Source organism: Asterias rubens, chromosome 1, assembly GCF_902459465.1.
Source record: "Asterias rubens chromosome 1, eAstRub1.3, whole genome shotgun sequence".
In the NCBI taxonomy this organism is placed as follows: Eukaryota; Metazoa; Echinodermata; class Asteroidea; order Forcipulatida; family Asteriidae; genus Asterias; species Asterias rubens.
Window position 1 is genome coordinate 21,348,438 of NC_047062.1, and position 25,390 is coordinate 21,373,827.

The window sequence follows — 25,390 nt, forward strand, 5'->3', positions numbered from 1 at the left end:
AATGGGTACCTCTGTGAGGGCAGAGATGGTTCTTGTGATAGATTTAGCCGAGTAGCGCATTTGTTGCACGAGGCTGTATACTACCCAGGTCAGGTAACTGAGATAGTTTAAGGAATGATTTAAAGCCCAGTGACCAGGGGTAATAGTGTGAAGCGCTTTGGGACGCCCTTTGGGCGTGAAAAGCACTGTATAACAACTAACTATTATTATTACAATACTTTATTCAAATCTAACTCTAACAAATGGCTTGTTAGAACATAACAGCAAAGTAGCCTTTAAATTCTGACCTGCACTCGATCAATTCCAAAAGCCAAACTTTACTGTTTATTTTACATAATAAAAAGATTACATACCTGGATCACTTTTGCAAGAATGAGGCTTTTTACATCTCAAATAGAGATGAATTTCAAACATTACAAAAAAAAAGTATGAACATTTCACAAACATGATAAGTACTACTGTATTGCAGTTTTGTTTAAGTACTGAGGGACTGGAATTTTGATATTCATATAGATGATGGGAATTCTACTTATAATTACTGGCTTATGTTTTTTATCAAGGAATAGGTACTGTTAAAATAGTATAGATAACTGCATACACAAACATGAATAAAATTTGAAACAAAATAACAATAAAACATTTTTGTTAGGATTTAGAACTCTGTTGAAAATTAATGTGGTAGATGTATCAGAACCTGTTTATGTAGTTTTGCTATGCAGTAAAATTACATGTGTTTTGGGGGTGCGCTTTTTATTTTATTTTATTTTTTTTGGGGGGGGGGGTAAGTTTTGTATATATATATATTTTTTTAAATGTTACATTAACTGCTTGGCAGCTTTAAATGCCCAGACAAAGTTAAATACTGAACAGCTATGCCAACTTTCACTGAGCTGCTGAAGCAGAAGCTATCCTTAGTAATGATCTGCTAAGCAAAAATGAGTAGGACACGAGTCACAAAGAGTACAGGTGAAACAGTGTTTTGGCTACTTGTGACTGATCTAGGCATTTTGGCACAAGCCGCTTATGGCTGCTATGGTCTCTGATCTTAAGGAGTAAGGACACATCATCATAGCATTGCTAAGCATAACAAAAATATGCTTACCAGAAAATATGGTTACCAGCCAAACTACCATGTCACATGTACAATTTGTGACTGGTATCCTGCTCATTTCTGCTTAGCAGAAAATTGTTTGTCAATATTTCCTGCTTAAGCAGCAAGGCCCAGACTGCAATAATGTCCCAAATTAATACCAAATATTATTCAGGAGATATACCATTGATCACCTGCAAGCAAGGTCAAAACTCCCAGGAGTCCATCCAATGAAGACCATCCATGTTGCTTGTTGCATTGCCTGATGAGTGTGTTATCCCATAGGATAGAGGGTGAAACAGGTAGAAACTGAAAGAACAAAACAATCACAATGGTTACTCTGTGGTTAATATAGGTGTACCTGTATAGTTAAGCTATACATATTTCATAATTTCAATAGTTAAGCTACAGATATTTCATTATTTCCTACACATAAGATAAGTAAAGCTTTAACTATTATAAACATTATCCTAAAAAGCTTTAAATTCATTACAACAAAATCCTTGTTTTGCTTGAATTTAAGTACTTGGTACAAAGCCTGCAAAACCAACTTTAAAAAATAATGAAACTGCAGTTAAAACCTGTGAGGTTAGCAGAGAGTTATATATAAGAACTAGAGGGCGCACTGGTGATGCTTCTTGCACAAACGCGACGGGACCGCAAGGAGACATGCGTGCGCCATTTTGAACGCGCGTTGAATATGAAACATTGGAGTTTGTGTTTATTGAACGCTACGCGATGCTGTTAGTCAACTTACAAAATGGCCGCACAAACAAACGCTGTGCGATGTCAGTTTTGTCAACTTAGAAAATGGCCGCCTGCGCGCATGCCAGGTCGCATATATAGGCCAGTGCGCCCTCTAGTTCTAATATATAACTCTATGGAGGTTAGAGATGTTTTACACTCTTTATAAGGATTCTATCTATTGGAAAATGGGTGCATCACAAAACTTAATTTCAGCATAATGAATGATTTCTGCAGCAATAACAGATGCACACAATGCATTACACACAGTAAAAGGTGTACCATGTTCTACAAGCTCCAAATAAAATCAGCTTGAATGGTGTTAGGGAACTGAAACCAAATGACAACACCAGGACTATACAAGGCAATTAAGTTGCAGATTTGAAATATCATACTATGAAGTTAAACGTCTCATCGGAATAGTCAGCCAAATAATGCATCAATATGTGTAAAACAGAAGAAGAAATTAAACAGCCAAAGCAAAGACACAACCTGGAAAAGGTGAGCTTTTAGAGAAATATCATACTATAAAAAAGTAAGTCAAATACATCAGTATTAATAATGCATCAATATAACATTCAACATAAAACAAGGAGAAATTACACAGCCAAATCACAAACAAAGTATTGAAAAGGTGAGTTTTGAGAGAAATGTCATACATCAATAACAATATCATAATTCAAGAACAAAATGCATCAATATATCAATACAAAACAGGAAGGGAAAATGTTTGTTAAATGCAAATTTCGAGACACGTTTTAAATTCACTGATATAAACAATCACATAACAAATATTTAAACTTCTTCTCAGTAGTGCATAAACTTTTAAACAATAGGTAAAATGTGTGCAATTTCTCACCTGTGAATAACAATAGAGAGCACAACAACAATGCTGCTGTTGTAGACACTGAGTTTTGTCTTTGATGGGAAGTAAGCCCCAACAGACTGGAGGATAAAATCTAACACCACTCCTGCAAAGATGACCAGAAGTAAAGGTTTTAATTACAATTAAATCTAAGGTGTTCTTGCATGTCTAACCATGCAGTCAAGCGCACTGTACTCAAGCTCTGCTGTCTCTCATCAACAGAGTGTGGGCTCTTGACACTTGTTTCCTTAGGCAAGGCACTTAAACATTATTGATTTGCCCAATCGAATTGAGGGTAAGCCGTAGGTACCATGTATTGTGTACTGAGCGTAAGTGAACCCAGTACACTTATCCTTATTAAGGGAAGGGGTTCACCCCCGCATTTTCTGATATGTACATGTACATGTATGATGGGTTTTAGATTGCGCCACAGCCTATTGTAAAATGCGTCATAGTGGTATGTAAATATACAATTCTTATCTCAAACATTGCTCCACATGCCTTTCAAAAACAAAAAGGAAAGCTTTGAGATGCCCCGGTGTTATGAAGATCTTTGTAAGAACTACATATTATTATTATAACACATATTTTTAATCAATTATAACAATAATGAGGTAAGATTTATAGAGAGCCCCACAGAAGAGTAATCCTCAAAGGCACTGAACACGTTTGGTAATTGTCAAACACTATTCTCACTTGGTGTATCTCAACATATGCATAAAATAACAAATCTGTCAGTTGGGCTCCATCGGTCATTGAAGTAGCAAGAAAATAGTGGAAGAAAAAACACCCTAGCTGCACAAATTTGTGTGCGTTCAAATGCATGAGGCCTTGAGTCGCTTACCTGAGAGCATGCTGTTGAAGAGCATAGCAGGGAAGTAGTGATGGAAGTACAGGACCCTCCCCATGATGTAAAATGGAGCATAGTGGAGGAGCCATCCCAGGAAGAATAACTCGCATATACTGAAAGTCTTCTGGCATCTCACTGTAAAAAATAAGGATTATATAAATGTTTTATTTGGTTTGCATCTCCTGCCAATGTGCAGAAGGGAAGTATATGCACAAAAATTACTTGCTAATCTTTGAGATGTGCTGAAGGTTAGCAAAGATTTTTTCTATCACCATAAAGTGCTTATTTCTTATATGGTTAGCAGAGCAATGACATGGGCCTACTCTTAGCCTTGGTGTCCTGCCCAACCAATTCCATTCCCATCTCAGTCTTACCTCGCAATGCTGGCGTCACTGTACATCCCTTCTTTTCACTCAGCAACCAGAGTCCATACAGAAGGAGAAACACCACGAGGCAAGCCAGGTTGCCAATGAAAACAATTGGGTTGCCAAGTAGATAGATACCCAGGGGGGATTTATGACCCCCAGAGAACCACTGTCCCTGGGGAAGGAATGGTAAAGACTGACTCGTAAGACAGTGCCCAGTGTGGGTATGTTAAACAACCATTATTTAGCCCACCTGTGGGCGACAGAGTGAGTGAGTATACAAGCCTTGCTACCATGGGCAGCCCACCGTATCGATACCTCTCGGCGCTAACCCATGGTGGGGATGCCCTGAAAGACAATGCTGATTGGATGTTAAAAGTGACTACTTTGCAGACACCCTCATAGAAACTGTTGAGCACTTGTAGGAAACATGGTACGCGTGTGTCAAAAATGCAAGTATATTGACACAATTCCATTTCATATGATTCATTCTTTAACATGGTCAACCGAATTAGACATATCACAAGATCAAAGAAGAATGAGAAACAACCAGTTGCTCTTTGACTTGATGCTTTTTTTTTGCGAGCTACCAAACTTAACAGGCGTGTAGAGTAGATCGGCCACAGGCTTATTACAATGTGCCAGATTCTGGAACACTTTAATGAACCAACTCTAAGATTTATAAGTGAGCAAGGCATGCAGGGGAAAAAAAAGAGTGGCAAGATCGATCATTCCTAGGGACGAGGTTGCCATTATACCAACATACATTAATTAACTGTGGCTGCTTACCCTGTAGTTAAATGGCCATTGCCAAGGTCGGGACGTCACCTCCCCTACCTTAGGCTTGAGTTGACTATTGCCCTACAGGAATACAGGGGGAATAAATAATTTCAGAAAGACAAAATGAAAATATTGACCCAGTTCACCTGATGTCAACACCCACGATAAATCTTTGTTGTGTCAATTTGGAAGTCAGATTCCCTGTGTACTGTGCAGTGTTTATCTTCATGCGACGCGCCTGAAATTAAACATGCACTGTATCTTTGCATGCATTTTGATTACCAAAATGACAGAACATGGGTGACACGGGGCCGATTTCACAAAGAGCCAAGATTGATCGTAACTGCAAACTAATCGCAGTTGACTCGTAAAGTGTGATGTCACAATGCAAATCACTATGGTGATACTGACAATTTGTCTTTCAATGTATTTGATTGCTATGTGAAATCGACCCCAGTAGCAGTGTGTGGCATCAGTGCAAGGGACCTCTACCATACCCCCATACTTGCAACTTGACTCGCAAAGTGGCAGACATTGCGCACACAGTAGCTGTAAGTGATGTAGGGCAAGCGGTGTATACAAGGGTTTTACTCAAAATATGTAAACCCCAAAACGGAAGTTGGCTGCTGAAACTAAAATTCTTCCTTTTCAAGTTTGAGTTACTACTTCACTCAAGAGATAAAACCCCCAAAACCCACAACACAGATTTTAGATGAAAATATCAGGTTTTTAGAAGTATTGGAGAGAAAAAAAGAAAGATTTGTAGTCACCTTTAGCATCACCACATGGGACTCTATAAATTTCTCCCAAAAAGATGGGGAGAGGACCTCAAAACTGATGTTGGGCACTGTGAAAATAATTACACATAACATCACAAATTAGGAAAGTACAAGTACATGTACTGCAATCTAATAGAGTGTTGTCACAATCCTGGCTGAACATTTTTTCGGGGGCCAAGGGTCAAGACAACATATGAAGACTCTTAAAACAATAAAATGTTTAACTATCATATATTTCATCTAAAACAATTTATAGCCCTAAACTTATATAGGGCCTTACAACTAAAGCATAAACCATAAAGTGCTTAAAAAGAAATCAAATAACAATGGAATGATGTTTCAAAAAGCACCAAAAACACAAGCACGTTATAACAAGTACTTGCAGTCTATACTTCGCTCAGCCAAAATGGCTGCACGCATGAAATTTCCCCAATGACCTTGCTCAGACACTAATGTACTTCTCTTCCAGGTTAAATCTCTATGAAGATTACTTACATCTTGGGTTAGTATGATCTTCCACATTCCATAGATCGTTAGAATCTCTTGGATCGGGATTACACGTTACCTCTTGCTGTTCCCATCCCCTGGTCAACAGAAGAAAATTAATTTCAATTCAATCTACAGATCCTGTACACAATGTAGTTGCTACTAAAGTGAATGGTAAAAGCTTAGGGGCCACCACAGGCATGGAGTTGTAGCTTACCCCCGCCCCCACCAAAACAAAAGAGGGGGGGGGGAGAAAAGTGCCACTCACAGTAAGGCTTTGTACTGTATTTTGCGGGATCGGTGATGGCTTTTTGCAATCGGTCAACTTTAGGGATCGGTGGTGGCTTATTGCAATCGCTCAACTTTTGCAACCGGTGATGGAATTTTGCAACGGTCAACTTTAGTGATCGGTGGTGGCTTTTTGCAATCGGTCAACTTCAGGGATCGGTGGTGGCTTTTTGCAATCAGTCAACTTTAGGGATCGGTGGTGGGATTTTGGGATATCCGAATTTTGCAACCGGTGATGGAATTTTGGGATATCCGAATTTTGCGTCCGGTCGGTGCAGGCCTACTTCAAAACCTATGATTGTGTAGATTGTGGATAATAATTGTTGTTATTTTCTAGTTCACACCACCATGGAGGAATAAATTACACTCACCAGCGGGTTGACTGACTTGCCAAACATTTTTAGAAGAGTACCATTTTATACCCAGATAACAAACTTACATTGGGCAATCAGTTATTCCAAATTATTACATTATTGCAATCAAGATTTATTAATATCTACAATTTTTGGGGTATTTTATAGCAAAAAATTTTTAAACAAATTACATTACTTTGTCATGTTTTAATTGTTTTGACAATCTTAAGACATCCTGTGCCACAGCTTTGACACCCTGCCTTGAAAATTGAATATTATGACCAATGTCGGTTCAATGCTGGCCCAATGGTGGCCGTTACCAAATCAGTATTGGCACAAAAAAGTTGTTTATACCAATATTTGCCAAAATGGTGTGCCACTTCGAAACCAGTATTGGCCCAGAAAAAGTTTTCTATACCATTTTGTCAAAATGGCGTGGCACTAAAAAAAAAGGAATTGGCCTAGAAAAGAATGTCTATGGTGCAGCTACAAAACCAGTGTTGGCCCAATAGAGGTTTTCTACCATTTTGCCAAAATGGTGTGCCACCAACAAACCAGTAGACAGATGACAGAAAGTAAACTTTTCATTATCAGACTAAAATTCAACCAGCATTTTAACTTGTAAGTTTTTATTAATAAAATAAAAATGCAAAAAGTATATCAAATATAATAAATTTAAATGAAATTACTTTGCAATAAAAAAGTTCATTGCAATAAAGTGTAGTTGTCCATGATAAACAAAAAACATAAAAAAATGAAAAAACAGCAGCAATAAATAAATCAAATTAAAAATGATATGTAAAAACCAATAAAATAATAGAGGTATACATTTTAGAATTTTGTTTTATTAATAGTATTCTGGTTCTCAAAATGCCAGTACCATCAGGGGTCGATTTCACAGAGAGTTAGGCCTAGTCCTAACTTAGGACATAGTCCTTGGAGATATAAGAAACAGATGGCTAGTCCTAAGTTAGGACGATTAACTCTTCCTAACTCGAGATAAGACTAGTCTTAACTCTTTGTGAAATCCACCCCAGCTTCAATAACTTGCATGGGCTAATTCCTTTTTAAATATCAAGTCGGTTTAGTAACATACTTCTTTACCGTTTTGCCAAAGCCAGTATTGGCATGATTGGCCCCGAAAAGGTTTTCTATATGACACCATTTTGACAAAAATGGTGTGCAGCTACAAAACCAGTATTGGCTCAATGAGAGGTTTTCTGCCTGTTTTCCCAAATGGTGTGCCGCAAAACCAGTATTGGACCACTGCAGGTTTTCTACCACTTTCCCAAAATGGTGCACCACTACAAAACCAGCATTGGCCCATTAAAGGTTCATCATTTTGCCGAAACGGTGTGCCGCACAAAACCAATATTGGCCAAGACAGGCAAACCTCCGTCCTAACTAAAATAGTTTGCCTCTATAAAACCGACATTGGCCCAGTGTGGGCACTTTACTAGCAAGGACATGACGCTTGACCGGAAGAAGGCCAGCACTGGCCCAATTCTGGCTCAATATCATCATCATAATTAACGGCACCGTATCGAAACTCGACGCCGGTACATGCCACCATTGGCCCGATACTGTATTGTTTGTTAGGCTATAACTGAAAAAAGGTTTGAACATCGTTTGTGAAGTTCTTGGGATATTGTCCCACTTCCGGTTGACCTGGAAGTAGAGCTAGGTCAATATGGGGGCCAAATTTTGTTAAGGTTAATCCTTAATGCTCAAAGAGTCTCCAAGTGAAAAAGGGTTTGAAAATTAGTGGTGTAGTTCTTGAGGTATGGTCCCACTTCCAGTTGACCCTGAAGTAGAGGTCAACAAGGGGACACATTTTTCAAAGTTCATATTTAACACAAAGGAGTGTGCAACTGAAAAAAAAGTTTGGAAATTGGTTGTATAGTTCTTGAGATATGGTCCCACTTCCGGTTGACCCGGAAGTAGAGGTCAACATGGGGTCGCGGAAACTGGAACAAGTTTGAAATAGGTTGTATAGGTCTTGCGATCTGGTCCCAATTCAGGTTGACCTGGAAGTAGAGGTCAACATGGGGTCATGGTTTTCCAAAGTAAAAATTTAAAAGGAGTCTTAACTGAAACAAAAAATGAAGATTGATTGTGTAGTATAACTGAAACAAAAAATGGGCCAACTTCCGGTTGACCCGGAAGTATACTTCTTGAGACATGGCGCTCTACTAAGATTTACTAATTAAATATGCAAATGAAGATCACAAGGTTAATTAATTCATAATTTAAAACAAAATTACGTTTAGAGTAAAGCTTATTTTCAAGCTTCAATTTTATATAACTCTTTTATCTTTATACTTTATACACCCCCCCCCTAAATTAAGAACTTTATACAGTACGTTTTTCGCTTTGGATTCAATTAATACGTGCCTCTCCGTTTATTACAAGGAAATATTTGTATAACACATGTACTTTACCTAGCCTTTTATAAAACGTGTTGAGTGTGTCCCGGTCTGTGTTTGTCCATCACATTTATGATGCACATAATATGTGTTTTCCATCAAAACGGTTTTTGTGTGGTCATAATGTTCTCACCTCCGGGTCTGTTTACACAGGGCTACTTGTATGATTTCAGATTTCCCCTTACACACAAAACTATCGGTAGAGACTCTTGTTCAAAAACATTTCCCTTCACTGAATATAAATATTTGTATTTCCCCGGCATACACCAATTCCGGAAGACGACAACCAATTGTGGGACATAGATAACCCTTCCACACCCTCTCCTACCCATTTGTTGTTATTATTATTATCTTTTTAGAAAGAGCTGATTAATTTGATGTTTGTTGCGTTCCCCCTTACATAGTTATAAAATGGTACTCTTCTAAAAATGTTTGGCAAGTCAGTCAACCCGCTGGTGAGTGTAATTTATTCCTCCATGGTGGTGTGAAATAGAAAATAACAACAATTAATATCCACAATCTACACAATCATAGGTTTTGAAGTAGGCCTGCACCGACCGGACGCAAAGTTCGGATATCCCAAAATCCCATCACCGGTTGCAAAAGTTGACCGATTGCAAAAAGCCACCACCGATCTCTAAAGTTGACTGATTGCAAAAAGCCACCTCCGATCCCTTAAGTTGACCGATTGCAAAAAGCCATCACCGATCGCTAAAGTTGACCGATTGCAAAAAGCCACCACCGATCACTAAAGTTGACCGATTGCAAAAAGCCATCACCGGTCCCTGAAGTTGACCGATTGCAAAAAGCCATCACCGATCCCTAAAGTTGACCAACTGCAAAAAGCCACCACCGATCCCTAACGTTGACCAATTGCAAAAAGCCACCACCGATCACTAAAGTTGACCACTGATTGCAAAAAGCCATCAACGGTCGTGAATATGCATGACCGATCGCTATACACCATCACCGATCATGAATATGCATGACTGATCGCTAAAATGGACCACCGATCGTGTTTTATCACCGCTCGCTAAAGTTGATCACCGATCGCATAGGACCACCACCGATGACAAATTTGATCACCGGTTGCAAAAGACCATCACCGATGATTAAATGCCTCTTTGGCGTTCCATATAGACTTTGATGTTTTTTTTCATAGAGTACACATTCTGTCCTGCAATAGAAGATAATCTTTGAATGTTTTGTTTCACTGTGTATAGACCTTTATCACAATGCCACCATCTTGGTCATGTTCCCTGTTTCCATAACATAAATGAATCCTAACATTCATTGCGCAAACATGGCACCAGACTACTATTTCGTCCTGCTTCAGTTTGGTTCCATTGAGTTGGAATGGAGTAAAATAAAGATAACCACGCCGTGATATACATGTAGGTCTATATCAGGGGCACTCACCATTTAGGGAGTTGTTTACCAGAAGTATAGAGTACACATTCTGTCCTGTAATGGATGAGTTTGATCTGAGAGAAGACAGTCCTAACCCTTGATCCGACTGTCTGTCTGACCATCTCAACCCTCCATATATCATTCATGTCACCTGTACCATTCTGAGCAATGAGGAGAAGAAGAAGAGACGGGAGTTTTGTAAAAAAGTAAAGTCTGTCCCGAGCCAATATGGCTCATCAAACAATATGGCACACCAGGGGGTGTTTATATCCAGTTCCCTTGGCATTAAACGACTGAGAATATGTCCATTCCCACTGGACAGAATGCCAGTCCATCGCAGGTTACTCCCCAGCTCTTGCCATTACCCATTTGTACTCCTGGGTGGAGAGAAGCAGTTATGATAAAGAGCCTTGCTCAAGAACAGAAATGTCGCAACTGAAAGGCCAGAATTCAAACCCACATTCTGTAAATTACAGAAATTGAGTCCACTGACCTAGACCGCTCGGCCATGACACTCCACTTTTTTAAGTTATTGTGAGATTTTGAAAAAGTGTTGACTGGTCAGTGAGTTTGTACTGCTGCTTAAGTTCTCATTTTGTTACCCAGGTAACTTTTTTTTTTGTAAAGAACCAGGCCCAATTTCATGAGGCTGTTACGCTGAAAAAATAAAATAAATATAACTGGACTGATTAATTATAACAAAAATATTAAAAATAGAGTTAGGAGAGGGGTATAGGGGCGGTCTTAGGAAAAAGCAAAGTCAGCATTAGGGAAAGATGATTACAATTTAAACTGAACTCACAATGCCATAGGCAGACACCTGGTAATGATCCCTGGATATAGGAGCCGGTTCAGCATGGCTGTGCAGATTCCTACCAGTTCTACAATGAGGATGGAAATGATTCAATAGACCATGTGAACAATAGGCGCGCAGGCACAAGTCTGCACAGGTCATATGGGAAAGTTGACTTTTTGTGTCATAATTTCCAAATAAATCAAAGAATTATGAAAGTAAAAGCTGGACAAGTTTTGAGATGTGCCCCCTTTCATCATATCAAAAGTTGATAAGAATTAGACAGTGCAATCTCCATAAAATATAAGATTTTATGTTTCTTCCATTAGGCTGTGCTCAAATCTTGCCTGCAGGAAGTCCAGGCTCTGTGGCTCTTTTGTAAACATGTGATGTCACAGGTCACATCGTCTATACAATCAGCATTGTCTAAAGGCACTGGACACTTTTGGTAATTACTCAAATAAATTGTTAGCATAAAATCTTCCTTGGTAACAAGCAATAAAGAGCTGTTGATAGTATAAAAACGTTTTGAGAGACGGCTCCCTCTGAAGTAACGTAGTTTTCGAGAAAGAAGTATTTTTCCACTAAAATATTTGAATTTGATTTTGAGACCTCAGAATTAGATTTTGAGGTCCCAAATGCAAGCGTCTGAAAGCGCACAACTTTGTGTGACACGGGTGTTTTTTGTTCCAGTATTATCTTGCAACTTTTACAACCGATTGAGTTCAAATTGTCACAGCTTTGTTATTTTGTGCATATGTTGAGATACACCAAGTGAGAAGACTAGTCTCTGACAATTACCAAAAGTGTGTCAAGTGTCTTTAAAGGGATGGTATACATTTGGTAACCATTCTTGTAGTCCAGCGGATAATTGCTATAACATTACAGAATCGTGCACTTTGTTGTAAAAGCATGAAACTTGGCACACATGTACTTGATACTAAAACATGAAATTTTAGAGAACTCCGAATTTGCCTGTGGTGGCCTTATTTTTGGCAGCCATTTTAAAAATGCCCGCTTCTGATACAAAAATTCCAGTGGCTATGTATGTTTGTCAAGTCAAACATTTAAACAAAAGCATTATGCGCCAATATCAAAATGGCGTCCTTAATGTGAATTTGCTAGTATGAAAATGTTGTGTCCCTGGTGTGATTTGGAAATTTATTTCAGAGTTTGAATCCATAGACTGAGAAGGCTCTTATCAGCAAAATGATGGGCCTCGTTCTTGGCAAAACAAAGTTTGGTGAACAGGAGCTATTTGATTAAAGTTGTCTCTGACCAGCACTACTTGAGATGGTATTGAAAGAGGGTGACTTTACCTGATGTGTTCTAAGCGTACAAAATCCCCATGGGTGACAAACTGTACTGGTCGGGCTGGATTGAGCTCAACATCAGATCTCTTAACAAGCCACTGGTTATTCTCATCTTTGTGGGAATAAGTTGTGATCTATTGAAAAGAAAACGAAAAGAGACGCGGTAACATCAAACGAAATCAAACAAAAAAATTATGAATTCACATGGGTTTATGCTTGACATGGGGGAGGGAGGGATGAAAAATGGACATTCTGACCTTATTGAAAATTAATACAAAGACAATAATTATTGAAGATCTTGATTCCGTATAAAATCTATTAAACAACTAGACATTAGGTGTTTGTGAACAAACACAAAGCTGTTCCGTGTTCTTTTGCTTTGATTATGTGTTAAAATTACCAAGGAGTCTATAACTGAAAACAAGTTTGAAAAATACTGTACAGTGTCTTGAGTTACGGTGCCACTTCATGGGGTCACGGTAACCTAAGGCTAATCTCTAACGCCCAAGGAGTCTGTAACTGAAAAAAATCGGTTGTGTAGTTCTTGAGATATGGTGCCACTTCTGGTTGACCCGGAAGTAGAGGTCAACTTGGGGTCATGGATTTTCAAAGTTTATTTTTAATGCCTTAGGAGGATAAAACTGAACAAAAAGGATTGAAAATCGGTTGTATAGTACTTGGCGTATGGTCCCACTTCCGGTTCACCCGGACGTAGAGGCCAACATGGGGTCACGGGTTTTCACAGTCAATATTAATGTCAAGGAGTCTGTAAGTGAAAACAAATTGAAAATCGGTTGAGTAGTTCTTGCTTGAGATATGGTCCTACTTCCGGTTGACCCGGAAGTAGAGGTCAAATTGAGGTCACGCTTTTTCCAAATTTTTCTCCTATCCCCAAGGAGTCTTATAACTACAAACAGTCGACATTATTAAAGAAGAATGTCGTCTTCCTGTGATAATTTATCTCGGAATGTCGACATCCTAAAAGTAGGATGTCGTCTTCCTGTGATAATTTATCTCGGTATGTCGACATCCTAAACGTCAGTTGTCATCTTCCTGTGATAATTTATCTCGGGAAGTCGACATTCTAAAAGAAGAATGTTGTCTTCCTGTGATAATTTATCTCGGAATGTCGATATCCCAAAAGTAGGATGTCGTCTTGCTGTGATAATTTATCTCGGGAAGTCGACATCCTAAAATTAGGATGTCGTCTTCCTGTGATAATTTATCTCGGGAAGTCGACATCCCGAAAGTAGGTTAAAAAAAAAAAAAATGATTTTACTTGTTTACGTTTTGTTAACTAGTATTACATTTCCAACAATATTTCTAATATTCATGGTCATAAACTACGTAAAACTAAAATAATGGACGAAACAAAATGTCCCACGTAAAACTCCATAAGGTTTGGAATAAATACGGTTTTTTAAATACGCGCGAGACTTGCTTAGTCTACACAGAAGGTAATAAATCATTTATTACAAGCAAATGCAATCGTACAATAATAGAAAACAAAAAGTAAAAATCAATGCAAATCACATGTAGGGGATGGAGGGGCCCATAAAAAGCAAACCTTAACGAGTATGGACCCCCCCCTTTTTTCTAACGAAGAAAGCAATGTAAGCAATTCTATTTAGTGGGTGTAATCTTATGTAGCGGCAAAACAATTCAAAATTACAGGAAGAACAAACACAAAAACAGTTAGCGTAAAATAAAACTTAACCATATATTTAAATGAAACAGATAAACAAAATACCCAACATCATAATAAAACATAAAAGGGAACACTAGTTGTGTGGTAAAAATAAATACTAGAGACAATGGGCCCCACAACTCTGGAAAAAAAACATGTCGAAATATACCATTGTTATCCATTAGAGACGTTTTGTAGTCACTTTGGTTGGGGAGCGAGGAATCTAGCAAAACACACAAAAATCCCAAGGCTGGGACATCAGTTTATACACCAGACAAATCTATTATATGGATATTCTTTTGAATATTTTATTTTGTGCATATGGTCCGTGATTCATGGTCCGTTGAATATAAGTGGGCGGTTGTATCGACAACAGACTTTTATCCTTTTGATCACCATCAGCCCCATGTATAATAAACTGCAACGGCTGACGATTGCACTTTTGGTATTGTCATTGTTAAACTCCGGTTCCATTGTGTGCTGTCTGTTACCCTCCACACATAGATTTTCTTGTGAATAGTAGCTGTGTATGAATCATGGTTCGCTGAATAATGTGGCGATAACAAACTGTTATCATTTTGAACTGAATGCTTGATTTATTATCTAGAGGTAAATGCTTGAGGCCAGTAAGAATATTGTGCACATACACCATGTAGTTTTTGTTGGAAACCGTTTACTAACAGCCATTTATGTTACCCTTTGAAATAAAATCAGAACATTTATAGGTTTGCTTGTTGCATAAAATTAAATTGAAGATGATGCCTGAATTGATTTTTACAATCAGAGTTGGACTCTAGACTGACGTGTTGGACTCCTTGAACACTCAAAGTGGTTCAATAGGCAGTACAATTCCAATACTTATGCTGATGTTCTCATGATGTCAACATCAACAGGAAGTTCCAACAACTTTGTCCCCTTGTACAATAAAATATGCAAATATGGGTCACGTGGTTAATTAATTAAGATTTTTAACATTTTTGGAGGTCGGTGGTTTGATGTTTGATCTAGTACTATTTGATTTCACAGAACTCTTAACCACCAAACTCTGCGCTTATGATCACCATTTTCCGCTTACTGTGTTGTTTAAACATCATCGTGTCATGCATGCACACATGTTATGTTGGGCTAACAATTGAGAAAAAGAAAAGGCAACACTATCGATATAAAGATAAGAATCTAACTTAAAATATTACAAAAAGAAATATTTTTTTAGTTTTGGGGGATAAAAAGAAATATTGTATCGTACGGAGATTCGATCTTGCAGGTATCAGCGAAGTTAGTGCGACTGATGACCACTAGGCTATAACGGCCAGTGCACAATTCGTGGGTTTACATGTATGTATATCAACAGAGGGGATTATGATCCGGCGAAATAATTCTCGTTTCACGTTCGTCCACGGACGACGCCACCTCGGAGTCTAAATTTGACATTTTTTCACTCATTTCTCAAAAACTACAACACCACAGCAAGTAGTATTTTAAGGGAAGCTTTCAACTGTCATTATCTTCAAACTGTTTAAGTTTAGTGTAATTCTGTGGACACCATGGTATGTCTTCGTCGTCAAAAAACCCTATTTATATACGCACGTTCGTTAAAAGAAAACCCTAAACCTTCGTGTACAGAGTATATTGGTCCAGAACTCGGTTAGGAAACAAAGAAACAGAGACTGCGCTGTGGTCCAGAACGTATGTAGAAAAATAAGAAAAAGAGACTTGAGTAGACTCCTCTCAAGAAGTCACAACTCATGATAGGTACATACTGAATTGCATTTACCATAGAGAATGTTTAACAATAATATGGAAGTGACTGCATCCAGTTATATTCAAACGCGTAGACTCATCTCAAGAAGTCACAACTCATGATAGGTACATACTGTATGGCATTTACCAAAGAGAATATTTAACAATAACATGGAAGCGACTGCATCCAGTTATGTTCAAATGAAGACCACGTGGCTAATTAATTAAGATTTTTAATTTTGTTTACATTTAGAGTAAAGCTTATGTTCTAAGCTTCAATTTGGTATATGATTTCACTCTTTTGAACTTATGGTCTAGGAGAATAGACTTGAATAAAGAGCGTGTACAAATGCTATGGGGTTTTGGCGGAAACAAAGAATAATAATAATAATAATAATAATAATAAAAATAATAAAATCTCGGCGAAAACAATACCTGTTCCGACGGTAGGTCGGAACAGCTAATAATAAAAATCTCGACGAAAACAATACCTGTTCCGACGGTAGGTCGGAACAGCTAATAATTTAAGACTGATTTTTTTCTTCAATAAATTTGATCCCTTGCAGATGCCGAATGCATCTCCAAGAAATGCCAGTCTTCTATTTCCACCATTTTGGACGTCAATAGACTGATCCATTAAGCTCCGCCCCATTGCGTATTGACCAATCACAATGCAACGAAGGTCCGACAAACCAAGTCCGACAAGCGTGCGACATGCAGTGTTGTGCAGAAAGACATTGGAGAGGCTCACATGTTCTTGCACACACGTGCCTTGTGGGCGGAGCCTAATGGATCGGTCTAATTCTTTGTGTACATTTTGACTTCCAAAATTGCGACAGGACAGACACGTACATGTGCGCTGCACATTGTACAAGAGGTGAATATCAAATACTTAACACCTAATAAATATTCTTATCCAGTTCTAAATATGAGCCATAACTGCTGAATATTCATGCATACCTGTTGTTGTTTGGGTCCTAATTCTTCTGGATAGAGATGAGGATGGGAGTGAAGAAGTCCACCTCCTACACGGTGATTCCTCAAGGTTATAATGGAGCCATATGCAATATCTAGACTCAAAAAATGAAAATCAGGTAATGCTTTAAATAGACCTTTTTCAGTTTCATGTATTGATTTTGTTTCTGTTTTATTTTTCCCATGGAACACTTAACTGATACAAAGGTTATAATAGAGCCAAATGCAAAATCTAGCCGCAAAAATGAAAATCAGTGTACGCTTCAAGGCTCCCTCTTCTTTTTCGTGTACTGACTTATATATCTGTTATCAAGTAACGAAGCTCTACTAGAAAACTACAACAAAACTGTGCACTACATTTGAGAGTTTAAAATGCAGTGTTAGTCTTGCATGGCTACTTTGCAAAGTACACAGGCAATGGAACATTCCGGAAGACCAAAGGAATGGTCCATGAGCACGCATGGGAGTACTTATCAGAACTAATGAGAACGTTCTTATGGTTCAAAAGGTCTCTTACCTTTGGGCATTGATGCATTGTAGAGACTGTTGCCAAGAAGACTGGATTGGAAGTAGGAACTGAAATGTGCGTCTCCATTCCCACTGGCAGGAAACAAAAGTGATGCAAATACATTACAAAAGATTCAAATAGCAAATATACCACAGAGCTGTGTCCAACTTAGACTCGAGTTGAAGTTATAAAAACAAATCACACAAAAAACACATTATCTTCATCAAAGTCAAGGGATAAACAGTTACAGACTGCTGTTTTACCCTTAAGAGATCTTTCAATATTATTCGTTGTTCAACCCAAAAATAATGACATCTTGCATGTCTGTATAATTATTACAATTTTCCACGATATGCTAAATATTGTGCCAATCCTGGGTGTCATTTTGGGTGTCAAAATCGTATACAAACATGCACAAAAGAGAGTTGACACCCCAAATTACGCGCATTGTTGTGAGGCGTGTTCTGTATTGTGTAAGAAGTCAATAGCTCCCCCTTGCATAACGCAAAACGCAACATATACGCTAAGGTCACAGGCCTGTTTGTACGCAGAGAGAACAGCTATTGTTGTCCAATGATCTGCCTCCTTTTTGAGAGTGTGACGTCATATGCAATGAGTCTATAGCAGCTTATTGACTTGATCATTTTAAATGTCAAGAGGCAACTGTGTTTTACCTTTGGTTAAGCACCTTTAAATGCACTGCAAAACCAATAAGGTAGATCAGCATTGGGAGGAAGATCAGGCAAGATGCTCTGGAGAGAAGATGGTAAAAGAGAGTTGTCTGCAGAAGAATGAAGAAACAACACAGATCCTGGTTTAATGGAAGTCTTGACAGTGGTGCAACTATGCTATGTTTCTACCCTTCAAACAACAACAACCATACGTTGGTTGGAGATAAATGGTATGGCCACTGTTGTGCACATTGTCATTCAGAACTCATGATTGCTGATTAAAAAGCATTAATTTGAAACATGGACCGGTCCAGACTAGTAAAAACATTCGGCAAACTGGTCCTAACGGCTAGTCATTTAAAAAGGTTAAGGGCAATTGAGAAGGTTTATCATTAAAATAAAACTGAGTGAGAAATCAAATGTATTAAAATACAACTGTGATTTCCTAAAAAAATGTTTCCTACCTTTGAGAGGGAAAGATCTCCAAGTAACCTCCACAAATCCTTCATAGTCATCACTCCAGCGAGGAGAATCACAAATAGACCAACAAATTTAACACTGCTTGGATAAAAACAACAACAAATGTATAAACAAATTTTGATTTGATTCTTCTAAATGCAGCCAATTGAATTGATGGTTTGAGTCACGGTTAGAACACTTGTGTCCTTAAAGACACTGAACACTATTGGTAATTGTCAAAGACCAGTCTTCTTACTGTGTCTCTCAACATATGCATAAAATAACAAACCTGTGTAAATTTGAGCTCAATTGGTCGGCGAAGTTGCCAGAAAATAATGAAAGAAAAAACATCCTTGTCACAGGAAGTTGTGTGCTTTCAGATGCCTGATTTTGAGACCTAAAATTCTAAATCTGAGGTCTCAAAATCAAATTCCTGGAAAATTACTTCTTTCTCAAAAACTACGTCACTTAAGAGGAAGCCGTTTCTCACAATGTTTTACACTATCAACCTCTCCCCATTACTCGTTCCTAAGTACGGTTTTATGCTAATAATTATTTAGAGTAATTACCAATAGTGTCCACTGCCTTTAAGCAAGACAAATTATTGCTGCGTCTTTCGGATGGGACGTAAAGCTGTAGGTTGTGTAATGCACATAAAAGAACCAAGTGCACTTATCAAAAAGAGAAGTGGGTTCACCTTAGTGTTCTGTGCTTTGAGATGCCCATCGGGAGTAAAGAAAGTGCGTATTATTAAGTAACACATGCAAATGGAAGGTACTGTTACCTGAATGCACACGCCAATGAGATGCCTGTAGCTGCCATCCAGAGCCACCAGGCTAGCTTGAAAGGTGTGGAAGACTGGGAATGAAGAAACATCACCAAGCAGTAGGTAGACGTCATAATGAAGAACAGTAAGATGGGATCCAGAAGGATGTACTGGGACAATGTCAGGCAACCAGTATCTGTCAATGAAGATTACAGCAGTGTTAAATTTTGACTAAGGAGTCTTTCAAAGTTTAGGTGACTCCTAAAGGTTCCCCTCCCACACCCCACCCCAACAAACCTCACCCCAACACACCTACGCATGTTTGTAAATGGTGTAAACCGAAGAAACCACTGTGTTCCATCAACCATGTAATCATTGGTTTTGTACAGGGAATTGAAGCAAGGATGTCCTCACTCAAGCAAAACCTGGATCACACCTTTAAACCCACACAGTCGTGTTTGACCAATTCATTGAACGACACCTATTGTACTTTCTGTATTAAAACAAGTACACAAATGACTAGTGAGGACCCATGAAAACAAAGAACCGACTAGTGAGGACTTATTGTCCCTATTGAAAAATGTTCTAGGAGGGTAGGCCATACAAACCCACACCCATTATATTTTGTACATCCCCGTGGGCACATCTTTCGTTCTTTCCTTTGTTCTTTCCCTGTAGTTACTGTACTGTATGTAACAAACTTTGTACACAATATTCCTTGTGACACACCCCAGTCTTAAGAATTCCCATAAGGAGATCTTCTGTTTCCCTTTTGTGTTTTGTTCTCCGTCTCCACAAGGTAGAAAATATTTTAATAAAAGACACCCAGCACCGTGTTGCAGTCACTCTGCGGATATTGCTTTGTTCTTTACACATGAAAACACTGTACAAAATACTGTGCGGACATAATAACAGTGAGCCCATGTCATGACTGGGTGTGTGTTTTCGTTCACTCACCAAATATAATCAAAGACGCTGCCATGATTCCAGCTTGGATGGACTGAGTTAACTCCACCACTGTAAGGAAGGATAGAGGAGCCACTGCTGAACCTAGTATGGCACAAAACTGAAAATAAAAGAATAGGATCACACCATGAAATATTAAACACAACCTCTTCAGTATGGACAATTTTCAATTGTGCCTCCTCCACAGTTTGCTCAGGAAGAGGCTAGTTTTACAGTGTTCTAAAGGAAAAAAAGGTAAGCAAACATTTGGTTGTCTTGCTGCGCATGTCATGCAATGACCCTGATTTCAATGTAGGGTCATACTTTTGTAAAAACCTTGAAAAAAAGTTGTGTAATTTTCTATCCAAAAGCTGATTTGTTATAAAGATGGGAAATTATTTTGTCTGAAAAATTGTCTGAAGGTTGTTTACTTACAGCTCTCATTCCCATGTAGTTTGCATCATTGTATTCTTGTCCTGGGTTCTCAAATGTAAACCTGCCATCGTATCCAGACAAGGCGCCAGACAGACCGATCAGCATCTAGAAGGATGCAACAAAATGACACAAAGGTGGCAAAGGTGAGTTGAAGTAAACTGTTGCAGTGTCCTGTGCCAATTAAATAGGCCTAATCTCAGACTGTGTGTTGGTACATCTAAAACAGCTTAAAATGTGCACTACATGTATTTAAAGGCAGTGGACACTATTGGTAATTACTCAAAATAATTATCAGCATAAAACCTCACTTGGTAACGAGTAAGGGGGAGAGGTTGATAGTTTAAAACATTGAGAGAACCAGCTACCTCTGTAGTGACGTAGTTTTCGAGAAAGAAGTCATTTTCCACAAATTTGATTTTGAGACCTCAAGTTTAGAATTTGAGGTCTCGAAATCAAGCATCTGAAAGCACACAACTTCGTGTGACAAGGGTGTTTTTTTCTTTCATAGTTATCTCACAACTCCGACGACCAATTTTCACAGGTTTGTTATTTTATGCATTTATATTGAGATACACCAAGTGAAAAGACTGGTCTTCGACAATTACCAATAGAGTACAATATTAGGCATACGTGTAGGTTGTATTGGTTACAACACACCATGTATGTAAATTCAGTAAAGTTCAAGTTGTGAGTTAAACAAAACTTAGAATACCAGTTTTAAACATTTGAGAGCGCCTTCACTTCAGCCAGTGGTTTATGGAATTTTTGTTTGCAAATTGCAAATTCTGGAAAAAGATTTGTCTTTTATCTTTTACACTTCCTTACACAAAAACACAAATGAAATTTGGAAAGGTTTGCGGTAATACCATGTAGTGACTATCTCTAGGGTTGGGGTGATCCTGAAAAGAACCGTAAGTTTTAAACTCAGACTTTTTTACTAAGCAATATTTTAATTAGACTTGTATTCTTTTTATTAGTTTTCGGGAGAAATCATTACCTTTCCAAGTGGTGGATGGACATCAAAGAAGAACGTCCTGTTGATGTAGTAACTTGCCATTTTACCAAAGTGTGTCTCATCCCAACTGTCAAAAAAGATAATGTGAAAATAAAATGTGTGCTTTGTAATGTTTAGTGTGTGCCATTGCTGAGGTCTCTACATGTTAAATAATAATAATAATAATAATAAATAACGATTCTTATATAGCGCATAACACATGTTAAACCTTTTGTTAATGCACACTGGAGCTCTGTTTATGCACACTGAGCTTACTTCCGCATGTCGGGCGCGCAAGATTATCACGCGGAATGCGCAAATCATAGCTATCAGCGCGTAATCTAAGCGCGTGCGCGTACACACAACCCACGGGCCTTGAACAGATTCTTAACAAAGATTTGGAAAAAAATATTTCAAACCTCGAATTTTCAATTGTTAAAGTGTCTATACCTGTATTTGTTTATGTTTTTTTACAAAAGGGCATTTATGAATGGGTAGGGCCTATAAAAGAGACGTGACTTGTTCTTCAACATCTGTTTAAAACCTTGCAGGGTCTTTGCCGAGCGATAAAGGCCTTTATCACACGGCCGCAGACCCTGCCGGCTTTAAACGTACGTTGAAGAACTCATCGCTACCATTTTATTCCCTAAATAAAATTTACAAGAAGAAGGGTTTAACACCAAACGTCATAAAACTGGGAGATTTAATTGTCCTATAATTCTAAAAAGTTGTAATCTTCGGTAAGATTAAGAATGCTTGTTTACATTTTGAAGGGGAAGCACTTTTGTTGAGTCTTGGGTTGTTTGCGAAATCAAGCCTGTTGTATTATTGTCATTATATTGAGCATAATGCGTTGAGTGACTTGTTTGTTACATAATGTATTTCCCTTCCTCTATGTTATAAAAATAACATGTACAACACAATCAAACAATTGATGTTATTTTAATTCTTTTAAGCTTGCTTGCATGGCCAATAGCCCTGGGCCAGGACCTCATCATGTCATGGCCGGCTGACTGGATGTAGTTGTGATAACGTAACCCTCCTGCCGACGGCGTAGCGGGAGGGTTACGAAGCTTCCGCAATGTGTGCAGGGCGAAATCGCTAAAAACGTACACTTTCGACAGCTAGTCAGCAGATTTGCTCCATTTTTACAACTTTTGAAAATCATGACACAAATTCTAGGAACACGAACTTGATCCTCAATGTCTAATCCTACCATATCACTCAAAACACCATTGAGGAAATAATTTGAAGAAAAAGGACAAAAACTTACCAGATCCCCGAGCGAAAGAGTAAAAAATGTCCCAGGTTGAAAAATTGAATCTGAGGGGAGCGGAGCTTCGGCTGTGTGTGTACGTCACCGGGGTCAACGACTCAGCACTGCGTGTGGTGCATTGTGCATCCCGGTAATTGTACAGCCGTAGTCTTGGTTCCAAGACCATTGGTGTTGCCGGGTCACACACAACCAACGTTCCGATCTATGCACGGCAAACACTGTACACGCTTGTAATAATCGAACGTTAGCGGGCGCTCTGTTTCTCTGATTTTTGCATCTCACCGCGTGTACAAGACTACGGCTGCACAGTTGCAGGGATACACTGAATGCACCACACACAGCGCTGAGTCTGTGACGTGCACAAACAGCCGAAGCTCCGCCCCCCTCAGATTCGAATTTTCAACCTGGGACATTTTTTACTCTTTCGCTCGGGGATCTGGTAAGTTTTTGTCCTTTTTCTTCAAGTTATTTCCTCAATATTAGACCCAGTAACTGGGGCGCTGTACTCCTTTTTTCAAATTTTGACATTTTGAAAAAGGAGTACAGCGCCCCATTTACTGGGTACTATGGTGTTTTGAGTGATAGATATGGTAGGATTCATTAGACATTGAGGATCAAGTTTGTGTTCCTAGAGTTTGTGTCATGATTTTCAGAAGTCAAGTGGTAAAAATGGAGCAAACCTGCGGACTACCTACAGTGTAGCTGTCGAAATTGTACGTTTTTAACCATTTCGCCCTGCACACATTGCACTTGCAGAGCAGGCATCGGCAGGTGTTTCCGTTCAAAGTTCCGTTATTTTGACAAGGTTAGACGAGCTGTAACGTCAGCCACCCTCTCCCCCAAGGAGGTTTTTGTTATGCTTGCTACGGCTCAGAAATAAATATAATGCATGGTTATCGCAACTACACAACAGTCACTGGTCACTGGATGCTGAGACTGAGACAGAGAAAGAGAGACGTTTTAACTTACCAAACATGTTCAGGTTCGTTCAGTTTGTACAATCTTGTCATTAAAGAAACTGCAGACACAGCTAATAATGCCAGCAATCGGTGAAAGGATGAATTACTGGAATATTTTCTGCCAATGTTTGCCTTTTTTGTATGCAATGCCATTATCTCCAGCAGAGCAGACTGAAAATAAATTCCTGCGAAATGTGAATGCCGAAAATAGCGCCACCATTAGTTCGAAAGGAGCCAGCGATAAATGGATCGGTTGGAGCGAGTCAGTGCAATGTGAAGGGGAAAAAAACACAAGCAAAGAACTGAATGTTTTTTTTGTCAATCGGCAACAGGCCCACAAAGGCATTTTAATTGGTTATCAACAAAAAACAACAACACAAAAATACGCCCCAAAATAGTCTCTCTAAAATAAAATAATAACTTCCCTAAAGGTAAATAAACTGCGCTATCATGTCGACTGTGTTTTGAAACTCCCAATCACAAAGCTTTCCACTCACCCCAACCTATCGGGTCACCTTTATAACTGCCTTTGGAAACAAAAATGACTGCTTTTAAAACCAATACTACTATTGACAATAAAAACATATCTGGTTTTTAAATACGCCTTGACAGGTATGGCAATTAACGGGTTTAAGTTTCAAACAACATGAAGGGAGGATTTTACCTTGATACCACACACCTCTTCAAAAATACTAAAAGCCTGCTAATTCCAGTCCGCGCCGATTTTCGAAACGGGCTTTTTACCAGTTCAGGCGTCAAAAATACTATGAATTAGGATAGAATCACATAAAAAATAGTTTTAAATTATAAAGTGCAGATAATCATGCAATTTACGTTTACACACATTAGGCTATTTTCCACACTCGCTGATTAACAATTGCTGTATCAAATTACCCTGGTGGCCATGTAGGCCCCTATCAATGAAAATGTATTTTCCTTCCTGCCTGCATAGACTATAATTGCAACCAACTTAGCGTGTTTCGTTGTTAATATAAATTTCCTAAAAATTATGTTGTTCATTTCCTGACAACATTATGAGGTTACGATTAGAAAAATAATGTACCACTTTGTACAACATCAGCCACCAAGGTGCACTCAGACCATCCAAAAACGACAACTCAGATGGGTCGGACACATCCTACGGAAACCCACCAACGAGCCACTCAACATCTACGCTCTGTACTCCCCATCGCATGGCCGCTGCAAACAAGGTTGTCAGCGCCTGCTGTACCCTGAATACATTGGAAGATTAGTCTCCCCGGATTTTCTGCTCTCCCCCGCTTGAGATTCGGAGAAAAGTACAAGACAGGAGAGAATGGGAAAAGCTTGTGTCCGCCTGCTATGCAGCCGACTGATGATGATGATGATGATGATGATGATGATGATGATGATGATGATGAAAATGAAATTGGCTGCTCATTTTCTGAATCTGA

At 38.7% G+C, this 25,390-nt stretch overlaps 1 protein-coding gene across 2 annotated transcripts; it reads right to left on the reverse strand.

The window, feature by feature from the left end:
• Window positions 1-1,141: 1,141 nt before the first annotated feature.
• On the reverse strand, window positions 1,142-25,377 carry LOC117296134 (protein O-mannosyl-transferase 2-like). 2 transcript variants are annotated; one of them, XM_033779022.1, is made up of 19 exons: window positions 23,968-25,377; window positions 21,726-21,810; window positions 20,729-20,833; window positions 20,306-20,414; window positions 19,367-19,544; window positions 18,588-18,681; window positions 18,127-18,233; window positions 17,462-17,544; window positions 16,930-17,039; window positions 12,549-12,676; window positions 11,239-11,317; window positions 10,446-10,597; window positions 5,969-6,057; window positions 5,465-5,541; window positions 4,704-4,775; window positions 3,924-3,954; window positions 3,544-3,684; window positions 2,694-2,805; window positions 1,142-1,399 (listed from the first exon to the last, which is right to left on the reverse strand). In XM_033779022.1, exons 1-19 carry the CDS (start codon window positions 24,108-24,110, stop codon window positions 1,297-1,299), a joined length of 1,998 nt encoding a protein of 665 aa, XP_033634913.1. In that variant the 5' UTR covers window positions 24,111-25,377; the 3' UTR covers window positions 1,142-1,296. The 2 variants fall into 2 exon arrangements, with proteins under 2 accessions (XP_033634913.1, XP_033634905.1); XM_033779014.1 differs by having other exon boundaries at window positions 3,924-4,089.
• Between the last annotated feature and the right edge of the window lie 13 nt (window positions 25,378-25,390).

Excerpts from the sequence above, each read along its gene's own strand:
- LOC117296134 (XM_033779014.1), bottom strand. The coding sequence starts at position 24,110 with ATGGCATTGCATACAAAAAAGGCAAACATTGGCAGAAAATATTCCAGT. Across the intron at positions 20,415-20,728 it reads ACTACATGGGAATGAGAGCT|TTTTGTGCCATACTAGGTTC; the intron begins GTAAGTAAACAA and ends TTTTATTTTCAG. Across the intron at positions 19,545-20,305 it reads AGCGTCTTTGATTATATTTG|ATACTGGTTGCCTGACATTG; the intron begins GTGAGTGAACGA and ends CTTCATTGACAG.